The 14,486-nt window shown below is 47.9% G+C and overlaps 1 protein-coding gene across 1 annotated transcript in view; it reads left to right on the forward strand.

Annotated features, from left to right (window-relative positions):
* ESPNL (espin like) overlaps positions 1-14,486 on the forward strand; it is a 48,624-nt gene that overhangs the window by 32,492 nt on the left and 1,646 nt on the right. Inside the window, exons 3-7 of the mRNA XM_054039772.1 lie at positions 2,148-2,230; positions 9,344-9,499; positions 10,576-10,669; positions 11,308-11,423; positions 13,242-13,439. Of these exons, the coding sequence (XP_053895747.1) occupies positions 2,148-2,230; positions 9,344-9,499; positions 10,576-10,669; positions 11,308-11,423; positions 13,242-13,439 (647 nt within the window). The remainder of the gene's footprint in view (positions 1-2,147; positions 2,231-9,343; positions 9,500-10,575; positions 10,670-11,307; positions 11,424-13,241; positions 13,440-14,486) is intronic.

Below are 14,486 nucleotides of genomic sequence, written 5' to 3' on the forward strand. Positions count from 1 at the left end.
GTGAAGCAGGGAAGAGCTCTCCTTGACGTCAATACGGCTACTTCCATGAGTGTAGTTACTCCCGTGTGTATGTAGGAGCAGGACTCAGGTAAGCAGGTAGCTCCAGTTCAGTGAGCATTGTTAGGGGAAAGCCCCTCCAAGAATCCTGCACTTAGGGGGACGGGGAATAAAAGCAGTTTTGTCTCGAAGGGCGTGATTCTACTCCAACTGATATCATTCTGTACGTTCTATTGTATTGGCAAAATGCCCACTGATGGCAGTCTGAGCAAAGCTGGACCTGGCATTACTCAGATAGGCAAATATCATGGCAAGTTAAATTTCCAGATACAGACATGCCAGCTCTGATTTCCTAAGTGTGTGTCATTTGGTTACAGGTGTTCTCCAAGTTCTTGTGTTAACCTATAATAATAGCCTCATTTTAGGGGGTTGGGTTCTGAAGCGGCAAATTGGCAGGCAACGTCTTTCTAAAAGGCATACTGGAGTTCAACAAGCAGCTATGGGCTTGATGAACAAGTTACAGGATGAGGTTCTCTGGCCCGGGTCAGACTAGATGATCATATACAAAGGTCTCATCTGATCTTAACACCTGAGAATCTGTCAAAAAGCAGCATAACTTCCATCTCTGATGGGTATTTTCAGTGCAAAGCAAGAGAGGTAGAACCTCTGTGGTGAAGCAGAGAAAGAGAGAGGAGCCATAGGAAGAACATTGTTACCCTTATTCTAACAAAGTTCCTTGTTCAGTATTAGAAGAAAGTGACTCTGATTCTTTTCCATTGTTACCTGCCAGCATTGGTCTTGGCTTTCTGCAGCTTATGTTCAGAGGGCAGCTCATTCCTTCCTTAGGACAAAATTATGCTCCTGCAAGTGCGAGATGCTCTTCAGGAGGAGCAGAGCAGCAATAGGGAAGTCTCTCCCCTATCCTGCATCTGTAGGGCAGGATGGCTCAGGGGGCTAAGAGACCAACATCCTGCAACACTCTTCACCGCTGCAACACTCTTCACCATGTGTTCCTCCTTTGTGCCAACTGCCAGAGATGGAGGGTAGCCCCCAGACTGTCCACTGGGGGCTACCCTCCGTAGCCAGGTGAACATGCCCTGCAAAGGCTCTGGAATGATGAGGAGTGTAACTATACTGCAGATCAAGAGAACCTTCCTCTCAGCTTCCATCCATTCTGCCAGAGAGCTCAAACATTTCATCAATCCCAAGTGCCTATAGCCTGCAACAGAACCCAGCAAAAAGCATCATGGATCTGCTCCCCTTCTAAACCCACCAAGCAACCAGAGTTGAGCACATTCAAGCAGTCCTGGGTATGCTGAAGGAGTCTCAACCCAACACCTGTGAATCTGACCCGTTCCTTTCCTGGCTGGTGAAAGTTATAAGTAAGGCTACGATTTAGTCACGGGTCACTGGCAATAAACAAAAAGTCATGGCCTGTCCATGACTTTTACTAAAAATACCCCCTAATTAAGTCTTAGGGACTGGGGGGAAGCACTCCCAAAGACAAAGCTGTTCCTGGGAGGGAGGCTTCAGTGGATCTGCTGCTCCTGGGGGGGGAGGAGGAAGGTGGCCTGGGGTCCTGCTGCTGCTCCTGGACCACTGCTCTGGGACAGTGCCTGAGATCAGCTGCCTGGGGCCACCCAAGCAGTGACTGGTACAGCTGGCCCCAGGGCCACCCCAGCAGCTCAGGCAGCCCTGGGGTCTGCTGCACCAGCTGCTACAGAAGTCACAGAGGTCCCGGAAAGTCACAGAATCCATGACTTCTGTGAAAAACTTGCAGCCTTAGTTATAAGCAGTTGATGCCACTTGTGAAGAAATGGTCAACGCATCATTCCGGGACGGACTCTTCCCTTCCTCCTTCAAACATACAGTAGGGGTAGGCCGACCAACACTGAAGAAATCTGGACACATTGGTTCTAGCCAACTGGCTCCCAGTGTCAAACCTCTCATTCCTGAGCACCCTCATAGAGAAGATAGCAATAGGCCAGCAGCAAGCCAATCTAACTGAGGCCAACATTCTAGACGCAACACACTCTGGATTCAGGCCGGGACATGGGATGAAAACAGCTCTAATGGCACTTATGGATGATCTCCTGCTGTCAATGGATAAAGGGAGACATTCATTCTCACCCTCCTGGATATCTCTGCAGCATTCAACACTGTTGACTATGAGATACTGATGTCCTGCCTGAGAGAGGTGGCAGACATCCAGGAGTTTAAGCATGGGCAGCAGGTGAAGCTTCCCCTCAGGGAGGCTAGCTCCCCATCCTGCCTCTTCCAACACATGGCCCTGCCCACACTCCACCCCCACTCAGTCCCAGCAGCAACCCAGGCCCCACTTCCTCCCCTACTTGGTTCCCTCCCTGCTCACCACATGCGTCCCTCCTCTCCTTCCCCTCTCCTTGCTCAGCCCTCCACCACCACTCGTCCCATCCCTACTCAATCCTTGTCTTCAAAGTGTTGGGTGCAGGATATCAAAAACAACCTAGAGTTTCGGGATGGGGAGTGTGGGCAACAACTCAGCTTCTCTGGCACAAAGGAACTTTCTACCTTCATGGTAAAGCAGAAGATGGAACTTTCTCACATGCCGATCTCACACTGTGGAACAGATCTAAGGCCCATCACACACACCGCAAACACAAGGTGCATTCTTTGACCTGCTTTCTCTAGTCTGTTTGTGTTAGTGTGTGCATTTAAAACCACAAACCAATCCTGGTGAAACAAAACACTCCATTGCATGCCCAGTTCTCCCCCTGGGGAGAGGATGAGAGCACAACATGAGAGAGATGTTAGTCACAGCTGGAAATGAGAATAGAATAGGTATGTTATCTGGGCCTGCTGCTTGAGTGCTAGCTCTGTATCCTGCCCCATGTTGGCCCTTTGTGTGCTGTGGGAGGGAGAACACCCTCTGACTTCCCTCCCCATAGATGATCCACACACAGCAGGTCTGAATTTTGCAGTAAACAGATGATCTGGTGTCACAGTGCCCTTTGCTCCTCACTGAAAGGTTCGCTTCTATGGAGATATACCTATCTCATAGAGCTGGAAGGGACCTCAAAAGGTCATCAAGTCCAGCCGGCTGCCTTCACTAGCAGGACCAAGTACTGATTTTTGCCCCAGATCCTTAAGTGGCTCCCTCAAGGATTGAGCTCACAACCGTGGGTTTAGGAGGCCAATGCTTGAACCACTGAGCTATCCCTCCCCACTTGAAGTCAGTGCAATATTGTTATAGCAAATGGCAAGATTTGTGTGCCTGTTGAAATCTGACACTGGAACACTGATCAAGGGCAAAGTCAACAGCGATGGTCAGATAAAGCAAAGCAAACGGGGGAATCAGCACCAGGGACAGGACAGGTTACCAGCCTGTTTCCTTTGAGAGGTGCCCCTGCAGATCCCCACTCTTTGGATTAATGCACCCAAGCATGCAAGTTCAGCATCTTCTGGAAAGCAGCGGCCTTGCCATCACTCGCCCTTGTCCTCACACAGGGTTCTGAGCAGGGCCAGTTCCAGCTTTTTTGCCGCCACAAGCGGCGAAGCGGGGGAGGGGGAGGGGGAAGATAAAGCTTCATTCTTCGGCGGCAATTCGGTGGTGGGTTCTTCCTTCCGACAGGGACTGAGGGACCTGCTGCCAAATTGCTGCCGAAGACCCGGACGTGCCACCCCTTTTCATTGGCCGCCCCAAGCACCTGCTTGGTTTGCTGGTGCCTGGAGCCGGCACTGGTTCTGGGGTATAGACAGGACACATGACCCCAGCTGTCCTTCACTTCTTGCTGATAGCCAAAGGTGTATTGAGCCCAGAGCTCGCCTCTGTCCTCAGCTTACCCTTCATGCTTTGCTCCTCTGTTCCGCCCCTTAGACTGCTATTTTTCTTCGGTTTAGATTTTTGTTAAAGAACCAACATCCCCCAAGTGTTGGTGCCTGTGCCTGGAGCCCAGCCCTCTTGGCTGCTCCCTCTTTTCCAAATATCGGTCCTGTTGGCTGACTTCGCATCACTGCTCTCCCTGTCTTGGATCTACTGAGCCAGCAGAGCAGCACTGCCTCCCTCCGTAGAGTCGGGAGCTTTCAGAAATAGCAGTGGGGAGCCAGAGGGGAGGGAGTGGAGGCAGCCAAGCAAATCTTTCCCATAATGGCCTCAGGTAAAAGATCCAGGCCCCTCCCATCCCAAGCTGCTTGCCACTTGACTCCTAGCCTTCAAATATTAATGCAATGCTAATTGTGATGCTCTGCCCTCCCCTCCTGCCACCTCCTCTTGCTGCACAATACAGTCTCTGACTGTCTCCAGGCTAAAGGGCTGGGAGCGCCAGTTTCTCCTGTCAGGAAGCCACCTGGGACCAGTAATGATTCCTCAGCCATCCCAATTCTGAACTTCCACAGATCTGGATCCACAGCAGAATTTACCCTCTCCTCCCCTGTGGAGGGTGCTTCAGATGAACTCTGGACAGGACTGGAGGGGTGGCACTGGTAAGTATCTTCTCATACAGATTTAGTTTTAGACTGTAGTTTTGGCTCAGGGGCCCAAACTAAACCAGATTCCTCTTTATCTCTGTTGCCACGGTGTCCCCTATTGGTTGAGTGAGACTGCATTCCTGCCATTAGCTTGCCCCAGGGAGAAGGGAAATCTTGCCAACCCACCCATGGACAGAGGTAGAGTCTTGACTGCTTGCCTTCTGTACTTCAGCCTAAGCAGGTTATGTATGAGTGTGGTCTTTGTGCTCTGGATGTGCTGTCCGAGATCCAGACATGAATCACATAAATCAACCTGAAAACACAGTGGAGAATAGAAGCATGTTCTTGTCAGGACTAGTATATTCAGGGCTTTTTCTGTACTCCAAAGAGTCCCACTCCTGCTAAATCTCTCCTAGTTGATCAGTAAAAGATAGTAACTGGCAGAGAGCATCATAATCCAGCAGTTCACAGGACCTTGCTCCTCCATCTCTACTTTCTAAATTCAGTGACATACTGCAAACATGAAGGAGTGACTAAGCTGCTCTGGGCTTACTGGGAGCTGAGCTCCAGAACAGCTGGACATCTTTCTAGAAGAGTTGCTCTAGCTGAATGAGAAAGTAATGGGCTTGGTACAGGAATCACAGGATGACGTTCTATGGACTGGGTCAACAAGGGCTCGGACTAGATGATCATAACAGTCCCTTCTGGCCTTGAATTCTCTGAATCTTGGAGCTGAGACACTGCGGGTCCTAATGTTACCAAAAAAGTTCATACTGATTCCTTTGCAACAAGAACAAAATGCTCCAAAGCTGACAGGATGAAATAGAAAGTAAAAGGAAAGAAGGAAAGACAGCAGCTAGTTGATCAAGCTGAGCTCTCTTGTGCAGGATTAGTCTTCTATTCAGCATAGTTTTCTGTGCTCTGCCCGCCAGCTCAGATCTCTGGACTCTACAAACACTCCAAATGCTAGCCTAAAAGGGAGTCTAATCAGACACTGTACAGTGTGTGGATACATGCACACAACTCCCAGCAGAGGTAAATCGCATAGAGGAGTGGGAGGGGGCACTCAGCATACTATGTTAGGAATTGATCTCCCAGTCCTTTTGGGATAATCATGCTTCTCCAATAGATTATAAAGAGTTGATGATGAAGCAATGTAAGGGCTAGTGCCCTAGAAAAGAGCAGGCTGCATGTTTACATGTTTAGTTCGTTGTAAGGGTTATTATGAATGTTCCTTGTCAATCATATAGTTAATGAGTTTATTGACCTAGTACGGAGGTGCATCATTTTGACTGTTACTACAGGACTCTTATCAGAGAGATCTCTGCTGCTACAAAAACTCAGGTGAGTTACAAGCTCAGTCTAACACATTTGTCAAATAATGATTCATGTCTTTTAAAATGTCTATAACTGCATTGCTCAGGACCTAGCTATGAGGATGGATCACTTTTTTTTTATTTAGACGTTTAGCCTGGCCAGTGCTGCCTGGGACACTATCCTGAGTTCATACAGGACCTGACAGATATGTAATCCCACCATACTGAACGTACTGTGCATTAGTCGCTTCCTGAGCTGGGCTGGCACCAGCCCAAGCAGGTCACCCCAGAGATGTAGTGAACCAGTGCAACTTCCAGGCAGTGTCAGTATGGGATGCTCCTGTGATGCCCCATGCATAAATTCACAGTGGAATGGCCAGAGAATGGCAGAGGGTGAATTCCACCCTTCTATTAGAACTGCCCTGCTGGTGCAGGAGGGTGCAGATTGCAGCCCCTGCAGCACTGGAGGGAGTCAAACCCATAATGTCCTACCTCAGAGGGTTACTACACTAGCAGATAACAGATCATGGTTTGGAGCACTCCTGATACAGGTGGTGTATTCTCCTAAGGGCTTCATTGGTGTAGCAGAACTGTATGTGCGTTACAATCAAACAGTTCATGTGATCAAATTAACAATTCACGCTGAGACCTGGCCAGAAGACTGAAACTTCTAGGCATTCAATTGGCTGAAAATGAAAACCAGACATTTGTTCAAAACCCTACATTTACTTCCTGAATTAAACACAATTTATTGCAGGGGTCGGCAACCTTTCAGAAGTGGTGTGCCGAGTCTTCATTTATTCACTCTAATTTAAGGTTTCGCGTGCCAGTAATACATTTTAACATTTTTAGAAGGTCTCTTTCTATAAGTCTATAATATATAACTAAACTATTGTTGTATGTAAAGTAAATAAGGTTTTTAAAATGTTTAAGAAGATTCATTTAAAATTAAATTAAAATGCAGAGCCCCCCAGACCGGTGGCCAGGACCCGAGCAGTGTGAGTGCCACTGAAAATCAGCTCGTGTGCCGCCTTCGGCACGCGTGCCATAGGTTGCCTATCCCTGCTTTATTGCATTGTGTCAAGAGCCCAGACAATCTATTGCCTGGTAGGTACATTAGTAAGGCGCTGTGGTTGGTGTCACTCTGTGCTAAGCAACCAGTGTGATGAGACTTTGTTTTACAGTCTTTCCACATTTTGCTAGGACTAAGGTACCTACTGCTCTTTCCCTAAGGTTGGCTTTCCTTCCTTGGAGGATGGCTCATCCCCAGGTGCTGCTTCTAGCTAACACTTAGATGGGGTCTTACATCACTGTTTAGAACCTGGGGTAATAGAAATGAATATTCTGTGCAAAAAAATCTGTGCAAGGTAATCCCTTGACCTTAATGTGCCACTGATGGATCCCATTGGCAACTGCTATGCAAAGGGTCGCAGGACTTCTGCAATTTGTACCTCTGTGTACCAGCCAGTCAGTGTCCTTCGTACCCTCTGCTCCTCCCATCTCCTTCAATGAGAGTACCGGTAGGAGCTGGGGTGGGTGCCCATGGCCTGGAACACCGCACAGCTGGCAGAAAAGGTACATTAGAACAGCAGAAAGATTCAGATAGTGATTTACGGTGCCCTCCAAAGCTCTACTGTGCATGGTCATGCACTTAGGGTCTAATAAAAATTTATGCTACAAGCTGGGGGCTCATCAGTTGGGAGTGACCGAGGAGGAGAGAGACCTGGGTGTGGGGGTCCATCACAGGATGACTGTGAGCCACCAATGTGATGCAGCTGTAAAAAAGGCAAATGGGGTATCCGGTAAGACATTTCCAGTCGAGATAGGGAAGTGGTAATGCCACAGTATACAGCACTGGGGATACCTCATTTGGAATACTGTGAACTGTTCTGGTCACACAGTTTAAATCCATCTTTTGTGATGGTGGAACAAATGCAGAGAAGAGTTACTAGATGATCAAGGGAACAGAGGATCTATCATCTGAGAGGATACTGGAAGAGCTTGGCTTGTTTAGTCTCACAAAAAGGAGGCTGAGAGGGGATACGATTGCTCTCTATAAATTCATTGTAGGGTAAATACCAGGGAGGGTGAAGCTTATTTAAGTTAAAGGGTAATGTTGGCACAAGAACAAAGTGGTATAAATTGGCCACAGATAAATTCATGCTGGAAATTAGAAGAAGGCTTCTAACCAGCAGAGAGGTGAGGTTCTGGAACAGACTCCCAGTAGGAGTTGTGGGGACAAATAACCTAACTAGTTTTGAGAGAGACCTGGACAAATTTATGAGTGCAATTGCATGATGGGATTGTTTGTTACGGTGCGAGGCAGGGCTTGGCAGCCCTGGGGGGGTCACTTCCAATTTATGCCTTATGTTCCTAAAGCTCATGCTGCAGGACTTCTGCCAGCCACCTGCAGGAGTCAGGAAGGGATTCCCCCGCCCCCCAATGTATTCTGGGAGAGTTTTTTATCTTCTTCCTCTGAAGCATTAAGTACAGCCACAGCTGGAGATGGGACACTCGGTGGAATGGGCCAGGGCTCTGTGGAGACACTGAGTATTCTCTCTCTCAGCTGTGTGGCTGGCTGGTTTTTGATCACATGCTCAGGGTCTAACCGATCGCCATGTGTGGGGTCGGGAAGGAATTTCCCCCCAGCTCAGACTGGCCTTGACCTTGGAGTTTTCACCTTCCTCAGCAGCATGTGGGTGCAGGTCACTTGCCAGATTATCTGGGTGTATATCATTTAATCATTTCCCTGCACTGTGGGGTCTTCTGGCACTGGGACACCTTGGGCCCTCCTGTTCTCTGCCTGTGGCATGTAATAGTCTGGTCTCCTGGGGGCTGTGAGACTTTGGTCTCATTTTGGTTGTTCGGTCCAGTGTGCAGGTGCTGGGTGGTGCTGATGGCCTGTGCTATACAGGAGCGCAGGCTGGATGAGTTGAAGGGACCACTAGAGCAATTACTCTATATTCATTTGGGCTGTAGTGAGAGACAGGTCTGTAGTCAGTGACAGGCTACTGCCTAAACCTGCTGGCGCTGATGATGTGAAGGGACATGGATAACAGCGCGTGTATCTCTGTGTCTGTTACTATGTTCCTTTTGGTATCAGAGCTTTGGAACATCCCCCCACATCCCTCCCACATCCCTCCACCCCTCTCAGAAAACCTGCCATTCTTGCTCTGTTGTGCTGCACGCTAAAATCAGTCAGAGTTATAGTGTGGTGCAGGGTCCTTTCTTTATGCAGGGGATCAGTGTTGCTGAGCAGGAGGTTTTCTGCTACTCCATCTCTGTGGCTTTTTTTTTATAACGGTCCTTCCAAATGAGGACAAGCAGGATTAGAACCAATTTCCATGTAGCATTATTGTGACAGGTACACTGGTTCCTTCCCCTGAGGAGAATGAGATCTGTCTCACAGCAGTAACCTATTGTTTAAGGGAGGCCATTGTGGAAGAGGCCAAACTAACAGACGGATCACTCCCAAACTCCTCCTTGGGGGATAATTGCTCATTCTCCCCTGCACTGGGCAAATGGATGGTCAGGTGCTGCGCTTCCCTGTGCTTCTTCTTTCATAATTGTCTGTGTCCCAGTAGTCTGCTCAGCGGAGGACTTCTAGCAGCCAGGAGGGTCAAATGGCCAAGATCCCAGTAATAAAGAGCCAGCACACTGGTGACTACTACCGACCGGAGAGTGGACAAGCACGCCTCAGAATGTCAAGTGAGGCCATCGCGAGGATGGAGAATGGCAAGGTACCCCACAGCCTGCGGGGGGGTTGGTGTAAGACAGAGCTCGTCTTTGCTTCTTTGGAAGGTTCCTGGAGGGCATCAACTTTCCTGTTGTTTGAATGTGACATAATAAAATAGGTATCTGTCTGGCACACAACTGGAGAAATGAATAGTGGAAAGGTATCTTAAAAGAAACTGCTTAACTAGAGCTGGGCAAATTGTGCAAACATTTATTTGAATGACAACACTAGACCTGATTTTCCTCTTGCTTATGTCTGTTTTACACTGGCACGGCTCCCTGAACTTCTGGTGTAAATGACAGCAGAATCTAGCCCCATGAATTTCCTTCCATAGTATTCACAACCTTTTATATTTGTCTTTCCTGAACATTTTCGTAGGGAATTTTCTTCCCAAGAACATTTGTGGAACAGGAGAGTTTTGCAAATATTTGTGCCAACACGTATTGGTGCAACTGCTTGAGCTGAAACTGAAAAGAAGTATCCGAGGGACTGGCAAATATCCAATCAGGTCACAGGAACACTAGCAAGTAACTCAGGACATGTGAGCGAATTACAAATGGCAAATACCAGAAGTCTCATCCAGTAATTTACAAGGAATCTTTAAGTTGAAACACATAATTCAACACATAATTTCAGATAATGGAACACATCTGTAAAAATCTAAGTCTGTTCAGGGATAATTTGGGAACAAAAAAAGGGGCAAAAACATCAAAGAAGTGTGGGTTGTTTGTTGTTTTTCTGTGAGTATCGACTCAAGTCCTGAATCTCCCAGTAAGGAGCAGTGAGGAATCTCACCTGACTGGAATCTTCGTGGACATTCATCACAGGGCAGTGCTGTGTGGGTATGCATAACCCCTAACATTGGCAGGGCTATGTATGCTTGATGCCAGCTGACATTAGGAAGGCAAGAGCTGTGGGGACACTGGCACTACCAGTAAGTGGCCACAAAGCTGCTCTAATTGGTGGAGTCAAAAGGAAAAGCAGTAGAAAGGCCCCATGTTATACTGGAAGATGTAGACAGTGAAAGGTGTTTCACATTTTCAGAGGTGAAAGAGCCCTTCTTTATCTGTGTCTTTCTAGGCTCAGGCACCAGTGAATCCTCTACCGATGGGAGTAAGCCACACACTAGCCATGGTGAAAGAAGGAATTATCCACACACACCAGAATATAGCCAGTGAGTACAGGCTCTCGTATTTCTTCTGAAACTCTCAGCAACAGATATGAGTGTCAGAGCTTCCTTGCTGTTCTGCTGTTAAATGGCCAGGGGCAATTCTGTAGTATTTCAGTGGTATATACTAGTGACTATCCATGTTCACAGGAACTGTAAAATAGCAAATATTTATGCACTGTATGGGTCAGATCCTCAGCTGGTGTCAACTGGCCTCAAGCCATTGACTTCAGTAAAACTGAAAATTGATTTCCATGGAACTGTATCATCTACGCCAGCTGAAGACTGCCCCAAAGTGTTTGTATTATATTTTCAAACATTTTACAGCGAAATTGGAAATGGCTGTAAATGTTGTAATAATTTAAAATGTGTTCTCTAGGGTGACTGGGTTTTGCTAGAGGGCTAATAGAGTGTTGACTTCCCTTGCTGATGAATATCATTACTCAGTCTGTATTCTTAATAATGCAAATCACTGTAGTGCTAAAGCGAAATACCCCCTTAAAATTGTTCTCACTTGCTTTCTGTCCACAAGCATACAGCCTGTAAAGGACAGGGTCGCCATTCAATGGAGAACTGCATCCCCTACTCTTCCCATTACCCTGAACCTCTTTTACATAAGTCTGTATTTCTTCTCTCCCTTCCAGCCACAAGGTCCTTCAACATGCTGAAACCCAGCGAGCCCAGCAAACCACTCATAGCAGAGCCGAAGCTCAGCAAATCCCTGCAGAAGGCCAGGATCACAGCTTTGTTCGCACACTCTGTATGTCGCTCACTCATCCCCACAGCTCCCTTTGGACTTTCTCTCCCTTTCTGTCTATTTCCACTTGGCCTCTCCTTTGCTCTTCAGGGATGCCTCTTCAGCAGAACTTCCCAGGTTTCTGATCAGTTCTCAAGGCAACAATCCCCATTCAGCTACAATTTGTTGATTGTGGCGACATCACCCATCTTTCCTGAGTTGGATACTCCCTTTCTCCCAGTCCTAGCCCCTCTGCTGGCTGCAAGCTGGAGAGTGGTGTAGAAGCCATTATGGTGGCTCTATACCACCAGAGGATTCTGCCTAAGGAGGGTAGATCCTCCAGCATCTGCATAGACTGGCTATGGAATAGCACAAAGCCACACTAACATCCCATTATAGTTACCACTGCGACAATCTGTGTTAGCAGCCAATAGAACAAACCCTAAGGGACAGCGCTGGTGAGCTATTTACTCAGGTTCCTTGCCTCTCCCGCCACACCTCCAAGGCTATTTGGATTGCTTCTAGAAATCAGGAGAATGAATGAAGTTATGGCATGTGAGACGTTTGTCCTTTCGACAGTCAACATGTTTCACAAACACTTTTGTGCCTCATTCAATATTTTATTTTCAAAATTTATGTTAAGAAAATGATCAAAACCATTACTGGCCATTTCCATCCCCCCAAACCCTGGTTGTCACAGCACATCAGAGGGCTGACGTGCTGACCAGGACGTAGCTGGTGCCGTGACCTGGTGCCAGGAGGAGTTTGGCACCTAACTCCTGCTGGCCCTTGTGAACAGGGCTGGCTCCAGGGTTTTGGCTGCCCCAAGCAGCCCCCCAAAAAAAAGCTGCGATTGCGATCTGCGGCAGCAATTCGGCAGAAGGTCCTTCGCTCCAAGTGGGAGTGAGGGACCGTCCACCGAATTGTCGCTGAATAGCTGGAGCTGCCGCCCCTCTCCGGAGTGGCCGCCCCAAGCACCTGCTTGACAAGCTGGTGCCTGGAGCCGGCCCTGCTTGTGAACATCTGTGCTTAAGCAGGGCATTAGTGGCTGCTGTGCTGCTGAAGGTGCTGCCCTGCTCTGAACACACCCAAACGTGGCTGGAGAGGATGCTTTGCTCCTGAGGCTCCTGTCCCTCACAATCTGAGTATGTTCCATCCGCCAGGGCCTCTGGATGGTGCTAGTGCATGTCACAGCCTTGCCCTTTAGTTATCTGCACATGCTCCAGCTCTCAGCAATTCAGCCTGGCAGTAGGCTGGCACTCCATACACTGGGCTCCCAGTCTGCAGTGCTGATGGGTGGCTGGAGGGGTTGGGTGTGTAAACGCACACTTATTGTGTGAAATTCAGAGCGCATATTTCTCCAAGACAGACTCTTGGAATTGGATCTTGGGCTAGAGCCCCAAATCTGGCTGAGCTGTGCTGAGGGGGGAAGGTGGTGTCTTAAATCCCTCTATATACCCTTCAATCAGGAATGCACATAGCAGTCAGTTTTACCTTCAGAGTATCTTAGAGCAGCCTCGAGGCCAGTCTAAGCTATGCTGACTGGAACAGCTCCTGGTGGCCGCTCTGCTGGTCCAGAATTGCAATACGCTCCAGACATAGTCCCTTCCATCCCAGGCCACCCCCTGACCTACCCCAGCACCTCTCCTATATAGGAATAGGTGACAGCCGCCCCTACACAAAGCTGCTTTGCCTGTCTGAGCAGAGCAACCCAGCCAGCATAGGCAAGAGGGTCTGACCCAATGTGCTCTTACCTCACCTCCCTTTGGTACATTGCATGAAGTCCTCTTAAAAAACAGCTATACTGGAAAAACATGAGCTGTGACTTCTATCATTGTGCAGGGCGAGAAGACTGCACCAGCAGATCCTGTGCAGAGCAGCTGCATCTCCCCAACACTGGATGAGCCGTACCCATCAGATCTCGATGCCATGGTGCCCACCCATGATGAACAAGGCCACTCGATTCCCGAGTGGAAGCGGCAGGTGATGGTGAGGAAGCTGCAGGCTCGGCTGGAAGCAGAAGAGGGCAAGGGCAGGAAGGTATGGTACTGCGCTGACTGAAGGAGAACTGGCTGTTTTAAGCTGGGTTAGAAAGTCTTTATAGGCTTCTCCTCGCTTTGCTTGTTCCTCTTTGCTTCTTCCCAGCTCACTCCCTAACTTTATCTCAGCTATGTCATGCCTTACCTCAGTCCTGAATTCTAATGTCATGAGATCATTGCACTCCTGGTTTTCCATCACTGGTATAGTCACCTCAGTAGAACGACATGAGGGTCCAACCCACAGTCCCAGTGCAGGGCAGGGTTCAGGCCTTTGTCTATTCTTGAAGCTCAGTGCAGACAAAGGCCTCACAAATTTTTGGTTCGAGGGGGGCCCGAACCAACATTTCTGAGGAAAAGTCCAGTTCGATTCAAACCAAAATCTTTCTTTCCCCAAAGTTTTTTCAAAATGAAAATTCAAGTAAAAGAGTTGTTTTAGTTGACTTGAGATGTTTACAGTCAACTTGAAATGATTTTTGTTTGTTTGTGCTTTGAATCAGCCATTTTTGAAGTGTTTCACCCTTTTTTGGTGTGTTTGTTTTTTAAGGGCCAAATGTCAATTCAAAAGGCCATTTCAAATTGAAGAGTTGAAATGAAACATTTTGAAACAAAACGGTCACAAACAAACTTTTCAACTCTTTTGAAAAAAAAGTTCAACCAAAATCTTTCACTGAATTTGACTCCAACTTGACAAATAGGTTTCAGGACCCAAAAATGCTTATTTCAATGAAAAAAAAAACTATCAGTCAAGACCATGTTGTCCAGCTCCAGTGCAGACCCAATGAAAGCTATGTGGTGCCAGAGCAAGGACTGTGCACTCAGACAATGCAAATGACTTTCAAGCCAACGTGCCCCTTAGAACAATAGACACAGAGGCCTTCTCAAAGCAAGGGGGAGCCCTGGACCTGTGTGTTAGAGAGCCTTCTCTATTCTTTAGCAGTCACGACCTCTCTAATCACCACAGGAGCTGTGGGAGCCAAATCCTGTGCACGTTCATCATATTGCTGGGGTGTCAGTGCCCTTGTTTCACACCAGTGTGTGTGTGTGTGGG

The sequence above is a fragment of the Malaclemys terrapin genome, chromosome 9, assembly GCF_027887155.1.
Source record: "Malaclemys terrapin pileata isolate rMalTer1 chromosome 9, rMalTer1.hap1, whole genome shotgun sequence".
NCBI lineage: Eukaryota > Metazoa > Chordata > Testudines > Emydidae > Malaclemys > Malaclemys terrapin.